Consider the following 17,855-nt stretch of genomic DNA (forward strand, 5'->3'; position numbering starts at 1 on the left):
AGTTTGGGACGCTTACTCACCCTAAAGGCAGCCCAGTCCTCCAGGGTGTTCCTCCACAGGTAGAACGTTGGCAGCCCTTGTGGGCCAAGGGGTCCCGGCCTGCCCCTGGGCCCGTCCCGACCCACCGGCCCCCTGGAACCCTGAGGACCACAAAAAAAAAAACAGTTGGCACCATTTGAGCTTCAAGCACATGCCTTTTTTACAACGATTTCATGGCTATTCAGTATGCCTAAATGCCGCTGCAACCACCTTGGCCAATTAGGAATACAAGAGACTCAATAACAAACGTGATGTACTGTAAGTCCTCTGCTTCTTTTCTCTGTGCAGTCCGGCTGTTAAGTTTCTACACAGTTAAGCCTGAGGAGGACAGTTCATGCAGGACTGTGGGCCCAGGCCAGACTACAGACACGAACGTCCTGCTTAAATAAAGCCCTTCCTGTGTGGGTGACACTGCGGCCAACTACACACCAGCCCACAGGTCTGCCGGACACAGTGGGAAGGGATAACAGACCACGGGGCCCATCCATACACTAGTACAGTGCCTTAACAGAATGTGCCAACCATAATCCTTGCGTGCCTTTTTAAAATCTGCATGGTCGCTGTGGACATGGATAACAGATCACCACAAAAACCACAAACAGACTGGTGCGATTCATAAAATGCTATTGGAAATCCATATTGAAGCCCAGTTTAGATCAAAACTGAGCAGCAGAGGTGAGACTGGAGAGTTTCCTGAAAGAATTGCATGTTCAGACACATTCAAACTGAAACCAGGGTTAACAAATCAAATGCTGTTTCCAAAACAAACAGCTACGAGTTGCATGGGTGAATCCACCTCGTCGGTAACTCCAAACTCAAGATTCGCATGGTTGAATCTCACAGACCACAGCAGCCACCAGATGTTTTTCTAAACAATAAACACAAAATTCCTTGTGAAAATGTTCTCGAACCGTCTCATTGTGCCGATTGCTTTTTTGATCAAAATCAAACTTTTCCTCAAACGTCACCTCCTCATCTGGAGGACGGACGGAGGAGCGGCTGGGTCTGTGGACAAACATCTGCAGCGCCGACGGCGCAGACTCCAAGCGGACTCCGCGCCGGCTGAATTTACAGCGACGAAGATCAAAGATACCGGGGGTTTTTTTTTTTCGCGGATGGGGGTCGTAAAAAAAGACGGCACCGCTGCATGACCACGGGCCACTCCGCCGTAAATCTACTCCTGCCAGCAAACCAACAAACCCGCCGAGTTACACCAGTCCTTTACCTTGTCACCTTTATATCCAGCATAGCCTCTCGGCCCGGGACAGCCCTGGGGGGGGGGGGAGGAAAAGAAAGATATACAAATGTAAATTCAAAAAAAGGGTAAACAACCTAAGAGCATGCAAGAAAACATTTTCAGAAAATTTGAGGAACATACCGGATTGATTTTGGTTTGGTTGTCAGATAACGTGATGATTATATGACAAGATTATTCCCCAAAGTTCTGGAAACAGTTCTGCACATTGCATGATAACTTTCCAGCAATGCTATGTAGGATTTTAATGACATCACCACCCTAATGGTTATCATGTAGTCATAAAAACAAAACAATGAAAAACTAATTATGCAGCTTTTGTGTCAAAATCCAAACGCAAGTACTGAAATTCCACATCTGTTGAACATACTGTTGCTTACTTTGCTGATCAGATAAATTGAAATGATCATCAGCAGACACAATTCTTATTATTGGAACAACAGAATTTAATCCAAAGACAATTTCTACAATGCTCCTTGTGACTTAAATGAAATGGACCTCCATATAAGGCCGATGAAGGCATTGCAAGGCATCTCTACTGCTAAGCTAATGCACATGAAAAGAGTACTTAAATGCTATGGTAACCAGGCTGCACATAACCTAAAGGCAAAACACCATGCCATCACTACACGACAGCTCATAATCTACCTCGGGAGTGAAGCCCATTAATGTTCTGGACTTTAAAATACAGACATGCTAGCCTGTAATTTTGCTAGATGTGTAAATCTTTCCTTTGATGACTCTGTTTATTGCATAGATGAAACCGCAGGGTTAGTAGTATAAGTCATCTTAAAACCTGCATTCCTTCTTACTGTGTGCAGTCATTCTTTAAACCGCTAACCAATAAAAAATAAATCACAATTTGACAGAACTAAAGAACTAAACTAAATTTTTTTGTGTATATATCGTCTTGGATTCCACCAAATGGCAATCCAAGGCTTTTGACTTGCAAATAAATAAAAAAAATAAAATAAATAAAAAAATAATAAAGACATTTTTTTAACCAATCGATTTTGGCGATTCTTGAAGTCGCGAAACTAGCACCTGCATTGAAATCCTGGGCCAGAGGTCAAGTCATTAATGACAAATCCAGCACAGGGCCACCGGCGTGACCTCATGACACAGCTGCGTGACATCAGCACGGGGGGGGTGGGGGGCGGGGGCGGTTCGCTGTCAGTCTCTAAACGGCGCAAATTTACTGCCGCCGAGAGAGAAAATAAATTCCTTGGATGCCGGACGCGTGGGCCCCCGTGAACAGAGTCCTTTTCAGGGGGGAAGGAGAGGAGCGCGGGGTGCTGCCGCATCCCAGAGTCCCACCCCCCGCACAACAACAGCTCTTCACTACCCCCGAGAAACGCTGGAGACAGCCAGGGAGTCCCCCTTCACGAACAACCTCTCCCCAGATGAACACACATATTTTATATATATATATATACGTATATACGTACGTATTAATGTACAGTGCAGTCCGTAGGTATTTAGACAGTGACACTACTTTGATTATTTTGGCCCTGAAACTCTAGCCTGTTGGAAATTAAACATTGAATATAGTGTTAGGGTAGACTGTCAGCTTTAAATTGAGGGTATTTACACCTCACCTATATTTGGTGATACGTGTTAGAATTACAGCCCTCTTTAGACATAGTTCCCCCATTTTATGGGATCAAAAGTAATTGGACACTTGGCTGCTCTTGGCCAGCTGTGTGTTGGTGCATCATTAGTGCATGCACAAGAAAGCAAACAAAGGGCAGGAGTTGATTCCAGGTGTGATATTTATCCCTAGTCAGGCGCTGAACTGTTCAAAACAGTGGGGAAATGCACTTTAACTGGCCAGGGTGTGACAGCAGCCTCTCTCTCTCTCTCTCTCGCTGTACTTTGGTCTGCCACCTGGGCTCAGAGTCCCAGCCTACATACTGCTAGCACCCTGGGTCTCTCTGTCTGAGGGAGGGGAGCTTACCACTACCACTCTAATAGATGACCTGTCTATTCAAAGAGCAAAGCTAACCTTTTTTTATCATAAGCACAAAACGATGGAAGCCTACACTGGAAGGCATGGGGAAGTCTGCATCTTCTGCAACAAACCAGGAAAAGCATTTCACACCTGCAAAATTTTCATGTGAAAGTGTTTCCTACGCATGAAATATGCTTTTGTGAGTCTTAACCTCCTGTGCAGCATAGTCAGCATAAACCTTTATCCACTCGTTGCATTCATTTGGTTCATACGTTCGGTTCACTATTAAGCAAGCATCTGTGTAATGCCTAAATAGAAATGTGAATGTCAACAGGATGGCAGCAGAGGAAGGAGAGAGGAAGAGACTCACTGGCTTCCCGAAGGGCCCCGTTGGCCCTGGGGGGCCTTTTAGGACCCTGTACATCTTGTTGTCGGAGCCTCGGACGATGTCACCGTCTCTGGGGGGGGCCTTGGCTGTGCCCGAGGGCGTGCCCGCCGCCGGCGGCCTGCTGCTGAGCTGCGTGGGCGTGGCCAGGTCCTGCCCCACCGTGACGGTCTCCGTTTCCGACCCGGACCGGGCGGCGTCGACGGGGGAGGGGGGCGAGGTCGAGGGAGGAACCTCGTCCTCCCTCAGCCGGTTGGAGTCAGGATGCTGGGGGCGGGGCAAGGCGCTGGTGGGCGAGGAAGGCTCGGGTGGGGTCTTCCCGCCCACAGGGGTTTTCTTCAGGCCCCGGGAGGGGTTGGAGGCGGAGTCTAGGTCGATGATGTCATCGGAGGGTTTGCCGGGAAAGGGCCGCCGGGCCCCGCCGCCGGGCTTGGTCTTGTCGGCGGTGATGTTCTCCTCCCGGAGCTTGGAGGCGGAGCTGGGCTTGGGACGCGGGCGTTTCTTGCGGCCGGGGGCCGGGAGGTTCGGCTCGGCCAGGTCCGTGTCCTCCTCCAGCAGGAACACGTCGCCCCGCTCCAGCGTGCCCGGCCTCATGGGGCCCAGCGGGGTAGACCCGTCACCACGGGCACTGCCCCCCTGAGAGACAGAAGCAGAGGGAGAGAGGGAGAACCAGTAAAAATAAAAATGCTTCTAGGTGAAGAGGCTACAGCATGATAGAGGTAGCTGTCCAACACATCCCTGTCTGCTATAGCGGGTGTGGGCTAAATATCACATTATATTCACTTATACAGAGTGCACTATCACACTATCACCAAGAAGGCACAGGCAGCCCATTTATAACAGATGCAAAACTAGCTGAGCAAAACAACAGTGGTTTTAAATTTACCTTATCCATGCAATATTATCCGAAATCACAAAACACAGAGGGCTAATTTGTGCTCGATTTGTGTGTTCTCTTGGTCAAAACTGGACGTGGCTATCTGTGTAAAGGAGTGGGTGAGGAAGGAGAGTTGCACACTTTTTTCTCTTGAATGTGCGAGTGGCAGTGTTGTTAAAGTCATCTATGTTTTAATGCTGTAGCACACAAGTTCTCCCATCAAGAAAATGAAGAACGTTTAAATTCATATTTCAATTGAAGGAAACTGAGAATGGGGGAAAGAGTGAGACAAAGGGGGAAAAGGGATGAGAGAGAGAAAGAGGTTACATGGAGATGACTTCCCTTTCACACCACTTCCACACTTCCTCCTGGGAATCAAACATTCAAAACGCAACGGATGCCAGTAACAGCATTCATGCACAATATGCCCATATAGCTCCCAGCCCTGCGTCAGCTCACAACAGCTGAACTCACTCCTTGCCCTAGCTTTTATTGAGCCGCCACAGCACCCAGTTCTGTCCACCATTTTTCTCTGCTAGGCTTTTTCTTGCCCCGTTATAAAATTGCAAACAACTGACTGTGACTCCTGCTGTGTTTACTGCATCTGAAAATGGTTTCAAAAACAATTATCTTTGCAGTAAAAATGTAGTTAAGGGTCATAAAATCTACGCAGACTAAGAAGACAGAGAATTCCAGGGAGAAGGTGCAAAAGAGAGAGGAAGTAAGAGTTGGAGAGAGAGAGAGAGAGAGAGAGAGAGGGAGACGGAGAGCAAGAAAGGGACTATTTAATTTTAGCAGGTCTCCTTCCAGCAGTGTGGTTGGAAAGCAGTTTATGCCCCGTGGCCCAGCCAGTCAGACGGGAACAAGTGTGCCTCTCAGAAGGGCCAGCGGTTTATCACCGAAGGCAGTTCTCCTCGTTCAATCTGCATAACGCTGGCGGGCCAAGAGAACCTCAGAATCCCAGAGCCCCTGGCACGGCCTGCACAGGCTGGGGAACTCTATGCCCACACTGTGAGACCCATGGAGTATGGACATGCACTGAATCCACTGTGCCACTGTGTGCGTGAGTACCTGAGCTGGTCTGCGTGGGCATGCAAATGTAAGTGCGTCAATGTGTGCGTGCAAGGATTTGTGTGTGTGTGTCTGTTTGTACATGCATGTGTGTGTATGCATGATTGCATGTGTGTGTGTGTGTGTGTGTGTGTAGTAGTAGTGGAACTGACAATACAGTGTATTGTTATTGCAGTAAAACATCCTTAAAATGACTGGCCAGTGTAATACAATAGCAGAAATCACAATGAATTTTAAAATGTGGAAAAAAGCAGGCAACTTCGAGTAAAAGGTCTTATTTATGTAAGATTTTTGGACAAAAGTGTATTGCCACCGTCGTTTCTGACTAGTGGGTAGAAATGGATGCATCTGGATAGTCTCCCGTAGAGGGACTGTCAGTTGAGTGCATTTTGCTTCAGATTCTAATGTGTCTTTATGCAGATAGCAAGACTAAGAGCAGGAGACTTGAGGCAGTTTTTATGACAGTCTTGGGTGCTGCCCAACACAGCTGAGCTGAGCCGCTCTCAGTTTATTTCAATAAAAAGTGTCTCGGGATAAAATGTTTCATTGAGCTGACAGCAGTATTAAATAGCACATATGCCCAGCATGAAGGAAATTAACTGAAAGGATTTTTTCATATCCATGTCTTTAGAAAAACATTCTCAACAGCTCACATCAGCCAAGCCCCTCAGAGTAGCGCAGAATATGAGGCGGCAGTGTAGTATGATGGCTAAGGAGTTGGTCTTGTAACCTAAAGGTCGCAGGTTCGATTCCCCGGTAGGACACTGCCGTTGTACCCTTGAGCAAGGTACTAGACCTGCATTGCTCCAGTATACATCCAGCTGTATAAATGGATACAATGTAAGTCGCTCTGGATAAGAGGGTCTGGTAAATGCCTGTAAACTAAACTAAACTAAGATTATCCCGTTGGAAAGCACATTTTAGAACGAGCACCAGGAATGGGATTCAACATCCAAGAACCACTCCTGTCCCCCCTTTTTTAACACCAAAGTGGGCGTCACCTAACTGCAAACAGACAGATGGGAGACGAGGGGTAAAAGCTCTCCACATAACCCGCATCACTGCAACCCATCACAGGCAAGAGACTGATTTCAGTGTTCCCACTTCCCTGATCTTTAAAACGGCCCTCAAATACCCAGAGAAGACCCACTTGAATTGCTGTTCTCTGCGAACATACATGCACCAGTCATATATGCTGTGATTACAAGGGATAGATATTGCTAAATGTATATGCCTTCTCTGAGCCTGAAATAAATTCACGTTTTTCTTTAAAAAAAATTCTATAAAGACTTGATGGTTACACCCGACCGTTCAACTTACCCTTGGCTAAATCTTAAAATAGAAACACAGCCCAGGTGCCGTTTAACCATAGACCTGCGCGGTTCAAACCTGCCAGAACATCATGAGGTTAGGGCTGAAATATGCTAAGGGGAAGGGGGAAGGATGGGGAGAGCAGAGGGTTGGCTCTCAGTGTGCAGGAAGAGCTCTCAGCTAGCCGGGGAGGAGAGCATTAGAGAGCGTTAGGCACGGACAGGGTGGGAGGCCATAAACTCTAACGGCCGACCCTAACACACTGCAGCAGGCCCCGTTTAAAAAGGTCAAAAGGCATGTGGGAACCAGCATTTACGAGAGGAAATGGGACACGGGACAGGGAATAGGCGGGCTAATGCGCTCCACCCCACTCCACTCCGCTCCACTGACAACCACAGAGTAGGTTTGTGTGAGTATGAGTGTGCACGCCTGTGTGAGTGTGTGTGTACATGTGCACGTGTGTTTGTGTGGGTGTGTGCATGCATGCACATGTGTTTGTGTGTGTGTGTGTGCGTGTATGTATATATTGCGTTGCTACAGGAAGCTAATTGCCTGAAGGAAAATAAAATTAACCCAGGCTCTTAATGCAGCATAATAAGAACAACCTACTTAATCACAAAGCAAAACATAGCTACATTCAGCTGGGGGGGGGGGGGGGATGGTTCTGAGGGGGGTGGTACAACAGGGGTAACTTCTCTAGGTATGAACAACAGGCAGTTCTCTCTAACCCAAAACTACAGATATCTTTGCCAAGACAGAGCTTATATAAACAGGACACTTAATCTCCTGGCTGTCAATCCTGTGGCTAAATTTTTTTAAACTCGGCCTGATTCCCACCCTAGAGCTTCCCTGTGGGTGTCCTTGCAAATTCTCCCTCACAAAACTCAGATGAGCTTCGGAACAAATGCAGCTGCACTACCCAGCCGCTCCACCAGGAGGAGCACTACTGTCTGCATCGTACAAGTGCTTTCTATCACATTCCACACACACCATAACCCGTTATATAACAATTCCACACTGTTTAGACTTTGGCTTTAGACGCTATGTCACAATGCAAGTGCTGTTGGAAACATATGGGCTTAATGAAGACCTGTTGGTTGCAAAACTTTCTAAAGAATAAACTGCAGCAGTAAATAAAACAGGAATTTGGCTCAAAAAAAAAAAAAAAAACCTTGGGAATATTCTCAAAAATATGTGAACATTCAACAATTTTGTATTTTTAAAACGCCGTTAGTTGATCTGCCAATGGTGGAGCCAACTACAAATCTCTTTTGTCTCTATTATTCCAGACTGGATTCTCGGTTTTAACCCATACCAAATTTCACTTCCTTAAACTGAAATTTTACATTGCTTGTGCTCGTTAAGTTATATTATATATACACTTAAACCATAAAGCTCTAAAATAGTTGCTATTGACTTAAGTCTACATTGACTTTAACATTAGTGGAACTCCAGTAGAGCAAGTTGGCAGTTAACTAAACCGGCAACAATTACTGTGTTAACAGAATTCAGGCCATAAGCCAAATATATTCACTAGTAAGCTTGCTACCAAGCTAATATCTCTTTGTGTTTACTGACAACAAACTACATTTAGCTGAGACGAGTCACCCCCACCTGCCAGACTGAGAAGTGAAGAAACTTAGCTGAACTCCAAACAACAAAAAGAGCTGGTTGCAGTACATAGGTGCTTGTTGATATCTAGATATCTAGCTGGCAAAATGGCAACATAACAGACTCGCTACTTAACACGATCAAACTAATTCTGGTTATGAACTAAACCAAATATATCACATCTGCATGCCAGCTGACTCTCGGCCGATAAATATTCAGCTGAAGAGAGAGCAATATCGTATCGCTCTCGCAACAATTATTTTTTTATTTTTCCCAGCCAAACACACAAGCAAAGCTACACAGAGATGCAGCAGCTCTCTAGATTCATGCTCAGCCTAATGGCCGAGTAAGCAAGCCGAGATATTTTGTCCTGCAAATAATGTTTATTTAAATATAACTTGGAAAAACCACCTACTTTTTGCTTCATTATTATTTTGAGCAAGAGCACCAGACACATTTAATGTCACGATCGCCACACTGTGTGGGGGCCAGCGGTGAAATCATCTTCGGGGAATTTAATTTATTTCCCTCGCGTTTACTTCGCTTGCAAGTTCAAGTTGGTGTTCCAAGCCCAAACATGGTGCCTTCTCAAAATCCACAGCACGCCCCGCCTAAGAACGCACAGCGTTGACAGGCCAGGCATGAAGCTGGAAGCTAGCTGCGCCGCAGGGCGAGATTGATAGGACAAGCATCATGTAACAAGCTTGTAAGTCTGGAGCGCAGAGTGAGGCAATATTTTTCATATTACTTTTTATTTCGTGTTACAGTGCAATAACAAGGGCCATATTTAAGAAGCATCTGGTTTGGGGCCCGTATTTATGACGATGCAGGTGCGTCGATGGAATTACGTTAGCCGAAGGTGTCAGGTGACTAGCTCCTGCTTCTAGAGCAGGTGGGGTGGTGCAGCACCCGTGCAGGCCCAGGTAAACACTCTCCAGCTGCAGGTACAGGGCCTTAAAACACATCTACACGCACCGGCAAGCTAACAGGTGCAAAGGCCTGCTTACAACACTGAATAACTACACGTATAACAAAAACTATGCACATAAATTATAAACAGGGAGCTAATGTGCGCACAAGTAAGTTTTATTGTTACGTGCACCTGTCAATTAGCACACACGTGCTTTCTGTGGGTACACGCCAGGCACTGCAATGACTGATTAGCCATGTGATGTACTGGAAAAACTGAGCAATCCAAATAATCATTATTATTCTATTTTATATGCCTCCCGTTAGTGTAGTTCTGAAGTGGAATGATTTATTTAAAAAAAAAAATCATTCTCAAAAAGATTGTCAAAATTTCTAACTAGTATATAGAGTATCACCTTTTGCCTTTTAATCGTATAAGGGCGGTCGAATTGTCACTGTTCTCTCATTTTCTCTTTTATTTATTTTATTTTGGGAACAATTTTACATTCGTTTTCACCCATTTACAAGACTATTTCATTTGTGCGTGTAGTTGTGCAATGACTGCTGTGGATTAGAGTGCCTTCTCTGTCCACATTAAACCAGTAACCACGGACTGGCTGGCAAATCCAGTTCTCACCCAGACTCAGGGAGTCTGCACATTATCAATCACTGCGTACTGGTGAATACTGAAATAACCGTGAATCCTTTTCAAGATTTTTGGCCCTATAAATGTTTCATGTTTAAACGACACAAAGTTTTTACACTGCTGTGGTATAAAACTAGTTAAACTATTCCAGTACACAATGGCTAAAGAGTCCAGGTATTGAAACTTTTCATCACAAGCTGTTGTCCATTTAATAAAACTTGACGTCATGAAAAACAAATTCACCTTTACAAAAACAAAGCTCATCTTTAAATTAGTTTAGGTTGTGATAGCCATGGTTATTACATACTTGGATATGTCCTCTTCACTGAAAAACAAACGTTTGTTGTTTTTCTTAATGGTATTTTGCCCCCCCCCAAAATGGCACTCGGCCCACCCTGACTCAGACAGCTGGAGCCGGGCCTGGTAGCATCTCTTCACCAGGGTAAGCATAAAAAACTGGAAAGCAAGTGTGTGCGACTTTGTTTTATTTTCTTTAAGAATGAACCGCTAATCAGCTCCTCATTCATTCTGTAGCTTCTCATACTGGCACAGTTTCATGTACAGTACGATACGTTTGAGGTACGATACTCTGAATGTTCTTTTTTTTTTCGTTTTACGTGAACTTAAGCCTCTCTTAAAGAAAAAATATTCCTAAAAAAAATGAATAAACATGTTCGGTTCAATGTGGGTGCGTTGGGCAGGCTTGGGGCAGGGAGGCTGACGGTGCGTTGCGGGGAGTGTCGGATTCGTCTGCCTGGGGGGAAAAACAGTCACGCAGGTCAGGTGGGGAGATGTGGGGTGTGTGAGCGAAGCCCGACGTGCTGCTGGTTCGGGCTGGGCCTCCCTCCTCCCTCAGTGTGTGAGCCCCAGGAGGGGCGTCGTTTGAAGCGGTCTAGAACGAAAATCTGAGAAGGGGCGAGGTCCGTAAATCAGGCCCGGGACACCTCAGGTATGGAGACCATTCAGCCGCCTGTGCCTCGCCAAAAACAGCTGGACAAACTGCGGGCCAGACTGCTTCGGTACGTGTGTGTGTGTGTGTGTGCGTGTGTAAACGTGTATGTGTATGTGTGTGTGTGTGAGTGTGTGTGTGTGCGCGCAAGTGTGTGCGTGCATGTGTGTGTGTGTGTGTGTGTGTGTATGTGCGTGTGTGTGTGTGTGCATGTATGTTTGTGCCTGTGTGTATGTATGAGTGTGTGAGTATGAGTGAGTGAGAGCGTGTACATGTGTGTGTGTGTGTGTGTATGGAAATGAGTGATGTAAAATAAAGAAGCAGGACAAGTGGTGGATGGGAGGCAAGAAGAAAAAACTAAACGTGAGGACAAGTCAAAAAGCAGAGGGACAGGAATGAAGAGAAGGAAAAAAAAGAAGAGATGAGAACACCTGGCAGAGGACAGGTGAGTACAGACGGAATGAGGGAAAACGGAGTGAGAGTGAGAACGGAGGTGAGAAGGGTCACCAGCAGGCCAGCCCGAGCCCTGACAGAGGAGATGGAGGGTGGTGAGAGAGGTCAGGTCCCCTCGGCTGCAGAGTCAAACACGTCTCCAGATCAGGCACAGTGTGAAAATGACACTGTAAACTAGGGCTGTGTATTGGCAAGAATCTGGCAATACAATACATATCATGATACAGAGGTTACGATTCAATATATTGCGATATATTGCGATACTGTAAGCAAGGCGATATATTGCAATTTTTTAAAATCTAATTTTAGGAAAACTGTCATAGTATAAAGAACACAGCCATCGGTGGTAACGTTACTAGTCAGCTAGGTATGCTAATGGTGACGTTAGCGGTGCACCCTTACGCTACTTCCTGTCTCAGTTTACGTTGGAGTGCTATCTAGCAGTCGGGGGTTAAACACAACACAAAATGAACCACTGTCTGCCACGAATCTTTGCATGTAAACTATTCATTAAAAATCGATACTGTGTTTTTGAGAATCGATACAGTACCACAAAACATAATATCGTGATACTCAAGCGTATCGATATTTTCTTACACCCCTACTGTAAACATGACTATGAAATACCTAACGCACCAAGTGTAGCCTGGGGTTACCCAACCTGACACAACCTGACAAACCGACGTGTAATGTTTATTTTTTTTTGTCACGCCCCCATTATTTTTGCAGCGCGATTCTTTACTTTAGTAGCGCAACCATGGCAACCTCAAAATGTTTCTTTCACAAGGAACAAACCCGTAAACCCAGACCAGTGCTCAGTTTTATAAAGCACAAATCCATTCTGCTCAGCTTAAAAGAGTCAGTCCAGAAATAACAGTGAAGCGGCAGGACGGGGACCCAGAGAGAGAAAGAGACCACATTACTCTTTCATAAACTAATTTATTCATTTATTTCCCCCCAATCCCTCTAGACACTATTCTGGGAAAATTCCACCGCAGAGCCGCTCTCAAAGGACGGGACAAAAAAAAACAGGGCACAACAAGTGGAGCTGCAGTCTCCTTGCCAGGCTTATGCTCATCAAACTTCTGCAAAAGTGTGTTTTTTTTGGAAAGCGTGCTGATGGCCAATAGTAAGCTGCGGACGGCGGATCATCTGCAGCCCCCCGATTGGCCCGGTGTTTCAGCGGCTGCCCTCGACTTCCCACGCCCGTGAGGAGGACACGGCGTGAACAAGCCCAGCGAAGGTCACGTGACGACGTCTCTCCACGCCGCTGCCGGACCCGAAACGGTTCAGATGTTCCTGCTTAATTCAGCCCCTTTCCCCCTCTCTGCAGCCTTCACCCCAGGCAGTTTCGGGTTCCCCTCCGGCCGCCGGTCAATCAATGGACCCAGGGCCCTTTTTTTTTTTTTTTTGAAAGAGGGTGTCACCCTCAGTGTCCGGGTAAAATTCCCAAATAAACTGGCTCTCCACATCTGGCACATCTGGCACACCAAATCACCCCCACCCCCACCCCCCCGCCCCCCACAGCTGACTGACGGCAGAAGCCCTTGCTTTGCTTCCCCTCTGCACAGATGTGGAGAATCCATGTTCAGAAAAGTAAAAAAGTCCTCCCCAGTGTTTACCTCCAATCGCCTGGAAGAATTAGAAAATACACTGAAATATATTATCAATATATTGCAGCACTCCACAATACATTGACAAAAACACACTTCAATGTTATATCACACTGCTACAAAATACACTGCCTTCGTATTTTCATATTTAAGATATATTATAGTATATTCCACTTCCACAAGGGGTGGGTGGAAAAAACCACTTGCACATTACTTCATGAAGCAGGAGGCTTCATCTGGTCTTCTGAGGATATGTGAGAGATAACCTGCAGTGTCATACCATGGGAGTTAATCTCCAGTGCTAACATACATTTGGAACTATCCACAGCGAGTCATACATTTCACTAAATCACAAACTACAGCCGTACTAGATTGAAAGTTGCACCCCATGCAAACGACTATTTTCTAAGGCTATAAACAGAAAAGAAATCCAGGACCTCAGCACCTCTAAGCCTGCTTACATATACCTTTTTTTTGTAAAGACTTGCAGGAAAGCAAACTTCCCCCTCCAGGATAATTTGAACTTGTTGGAAACTGCCAGAAGGGAACGCCGCACGTAACGACTGTTGTGGCTTGTAAATGGAAACTTGCTGGGTCTAAACGTTGAGCAACAAACCACTTTAACAGGGAGAGCGAAAGCCCGTGCGGAACTCTGCACACGCTCGTGCTGTACAGTACACGACCTGCAATTAAACCACGAGCAGCCATTATGAACCCAGCAGGGAACCCCAATCTCTTCCCTCCACCGTTCACTGGAACGTTAACACCAAATACCTGCGTTTCGATGCCACAGTAAATGCATCCAAATTACAGCATCTTTCAACACCGCGCCACGTGCCAAATGTTTTTTTTTCTTCCCCTCAGACAGCTCTTGCGAAATTGCACTGGGTTCAAAATTGTTAACTGAGTTTTTTTTATAAAACAAAGAAACATACAACAAACACAATTAAATTCATAATAAGAAAGTAATACATTGATAAGTTTGACTATGAAAGCAACCAGTTTTGGCACAGCTTTTATGAGCACCGATCTCTGACTTGATATGAACACACACACTGACAACAAAGTTGCCCTGTAAAGATAAATAGCGAATTTTTGGGAATTCACACTGATGCTAGGCATGGCGCAGACACACAGAGATTCGATCCTACAGAAGTGTCCGCTGTTTCAGCGTGGTCAGCTGACCGGAGCCGATCATACCTTCCCAGCATGCATCTCTTCCCCCTCCACGCACGGACCCACCAGCAGGCACAGGAGGAGACAGGCCAGCGGCCACACACAGAGCCTCATGGTGGAGAACACAGTACAGCGGTACCAAACTACGCCAAACTGCACTGGACCGAACTGCGGCAACACTCTCCACTCCCTGAGAGTCCGAGTATCCAAAAGGGGATCTGCACTTAGGGTTCCAGCAAGGCAATCCACTGAGTTTCCTGGGCAACGATCTGCTGACAATCCCACAGAGATCCGCAGGGAGTTCCAGAGGGATGCACACAGACTCCTCTCTCTCTCTCTCTCTCGTGAAGCTGGCACACAGACACTCACACCTACACGGCATAATGCAATCCTCCTGGCCCCGCCCACTCTCCTCTCATCCAGCCCCGCTCCCAAACACTACCTCTCTCTCTCTCTCTCTCTCTCCCTCGCAGGTATCCCACTGCCAGGTGTGTGTGTGTGTGCGTCTGCGAGCATGTGCGTGTGTGTGTGTGTGTGTGTGAGAGAGAGAGAGAGAGAGAGGGGGAAACCGTGTCAGTTAGCATATGTGGATGTATTTTCTGTGTATGTGTGTGTGAGACAGAAACCGTGCCTGTTAGCATATGTGCATGTATTTTGTGCGTATGTGTGTGTGTGTGAGAGAAACCGTGTCTGCTAGCATATGTGTACATGTATTTTGTGTATGTGTGTGTGTATGTGTGTGAGAAAGAGAGAGAAAAACTGTGTGCAAATTACACATGTATGTGTGTGTTTTTTGTGTTGTGTGTGTGTGTGTGGTGTCTCTGCTCTGGGGGAAGCTTGATAAGGACCTTACTTAATAAGGTCCTGATTAAGACCTGAGTAAACATCAAACTTCTATGACCGTGACTGTAACTCCAACTTCAAAATCACATAAATCCAGTGCAGAGACAATGGAGACAGCAGACTGCAGGTCCCAGCCACAAGTTCCAGACCCAGCAGCACAGCACTTCAGCAAATACCGTACAACAACACACAACACACAACACACAATACACCGGTTCCTCAACTACTTCATCCCCGGGGGGCCTGATTCTTCTTTAAAATGGCAGGTACTTGCCAAGTGTGGGCGGCAGTGTAGCACAGTGGGTAAGGAACTGGGCTTGTGACCGAAAGGTCACAGGTTCGATTCCTGGGTAGGACACTGCCGTTGTGCCCTTGAGCAAGGTGCTTAACCAGAATTTCTTCAGTACATAGCCAGCTGTATAAATGGATACAATGTAAAATGCTATGTAAAAGTTGTGTAAGTCACTCTGGATAAGAGCGTCTGCTAAATGCCTGTAATGTAATGTAATGTATCTTCTATATGCTATTTATAAAACAATTTAGGAATATGATATATTGTATGTACATTAGGAAGGCGCCTGTTTTAAATGCATGTAACTGCTGCTTATTATTCTGTCAGATTTGGGATGTATACTGACACTGTGCAGACCTTGGCAGTCACTGCTGATGCACCTGAGTAACTCTTTAGCTGTCTTCTCAATGATCAAAGGGCCAAGAGCTGCACTGTCGGCAAGCCACGGGGTCACCAGCTGGACATATGACTGATTTGGTGGTTGATTTGTTTTTACTTACGTAAGTGTCTTCCACCATTTCGGATGTCTAGCCCTTAAGGGTACCATAGTACAACATACGACATGCATCAGGAAAAATAAAATGCATCAGCAAAAATAAAAGGATAGGCAAAATTGAAGGATGTAAAACGTAAAATAAACAAAAAAGTATTGCTTGTGGATCTACCATGCTGTTCCATTCAAGAGAAAGCACAATTATGCTATACTTGAGTATATCATTTCATATAATTTAACATAGTAAAAAAATACTGGCCAGCCAATAAGCAAAAACACTTCTAAATTCTGAAACTGGACCAAAGGAAAAAAATGAAATAAAAAATATACAGTACACCGGGGGAAACTAATTAAAAAGAAAAAGTAGCTTAAGGCTAATGTGAAGAAGGAATGCTTATTACTGTGATTTATGCAAGAGTGAAATATTAGGGACCAACAGAGCCCCAAAACTGGGGTTGGGATTGGGGTTAGGGGCTGGGAGTGGAAACGGGATTGAGGGGGGTGGGCGGGGGGGAACTGGGGAACTGGAAAATTGGGGAACTGGGTTACTGTCCCCAGAGCAGGAAGGATTACCTCATGTCTGCCATGCAAATAACCAGAAACCACAGCAACGGATTTCACTGGCAGTTCCCATGGCGAACATTATGGCATGGCTGAGTACTTAGACAATGGCGTGTGACAGAGTTTACAAGCAACGCAATTAAAGAACAAGAAGCACCCCCTTATCCCTCATTCCTACATGGAAAGCTCCAGCACCCCTCTCTCAGCCTTCCAAAAACACGCTAATGTCTTCCAGCATTTCCCTTTGCCCTCAGGATCACAACGCACCCCCCCCTCCCCCCAAAGATTCCAGCTTCGTCCAGGACGGGATGAGGGCAAGAGGTGCTTTGAGGAGTGTGGTTCCCCTTAAAAATGGCGGCCCCTGATTCGCCTTGTGAGAACAGCTGTGAGGGGGGGAGGGTGGGGGGGCGGTTAATAGGTTGCTGTCCTGATGTAGCAATATCTGACACCCCCCCCCCCCCCTCTTTGACTGACTGAGATAAGCGCCTGTGATTTACAGAGCTCAAAGCGGCCACACTAAATCACTGCAGGAGCGAACGGATAATTATAAGTTAGACTGACTCCGGGGCCTGAGGCCCTGATGACAGACGGAGATTTCCTTGAGGGGCAAGAGACAGAAATAAGGAGAGAGAGAGAGAGAGTGTGAGATAGAGAGACAGACAGACAGAGAGAGAGAGAGAGTGTGAGATAGAGAGACAGACAGACAGAGAGAGAGAGAGTGTGAGTGAGAGACAGACAGACAGAGAGAGAGAGAGAGAGAGAGAGAGAGAGAGAGAAGCAGATAAAGACGGAGAAACAGAGGGAGAGAAAAAGGAAGAGGAGAGGAAAATGTTTAGATGTGTAGATGGGGAGAGAGCTGCCACAGGGGGCCTTGTCTTTTCTTAGCCAGGAAAGTAATGTTCCTGTCCCCCAGCAGCGAAGAGACGTACGGTCGGACACGCGCCATGGGGGGGGGGGGGGGGTCTGAAACGAGCATCAGCTCTGTGGGCCTGCCCCGGCCTGTCCAGCTGCGTCCTGTCCCGTCCTGTCCTGTCCCGTCCCATCCCGTGGGGTTCGGGTTCGGCAGAGGGGGCCCTACGTTAAAAAAAAACGTCTCCGCGCTACAACGGCGATCAAACAAAATCCAGATGGGAACTTGTTTTATGTTTTATGTTTTACGTCGTGCTGTAAGAGGGAGAGATGGGCGTGTTGCTCCTCTCTCATAAACAGGCTCCCCCTCTCAGGTCTGCCGTTTGATAGAAATGGGCCCCGACTTGCTGGCCCCATCTCCGCACGATCACAGGCGCCATTGTTTCCTGTTCAACCCTCCTCCTCCTCCTCCTCGTCCTCCTTCCTGTCTTTGGCGAGAGGGATCAAACCAGCTCTTTTTTGAGTTGATCTGAATTTAGGTAATTTTGTTGAGAGTACTTACTTTGCTCTA

General features: G+C 46.3%; 1 protein-coding gene across 1 annotated transcript in view; it reads right to left on the reverse strand.

The window, feature by feature from the left end:
• LOC135239874 (collagen alpha-1(V) chain-like) overlaps window positions 1-17,855 on the reverse strand; it is a 100,237-nt gene that overhangs the window by 30,411 nt on the left and 51,971 nt on the right. Inside the window, exons 8-10 of the mRNA XM_064308861.1 lie at window positions 3,616-4,266; window positions 1,265-1,309; window positions 21-140 (exon numbers count right to left, since the gene is read on the reverse strand). Of these exons, the coding sequence (XP_064164931.1) occupies window positions 21-140; window positions 1,265-1,309; window positions 3,616-4,266 (816 nt within the window). The remainder of the gene's footprint in view (window positions 1-20; window positions 141-1,264; window positions 1,310-3,615; window positions 4,267-17,855) is intronic.

Source organism: Anguilla rostrata, chromosome 14, assembly GCF_018555375.3.
Source record: "Anguilla rostrata isolate EN2019 chromosome 14, ASM1855537v3, whole genome shotgun sequence".
NCBI lineage: Eukaryota > Metazoa > Chordata > Actinopteri > Anguilliformes > Anguillidae > Anguilla > Anguilla rostrata.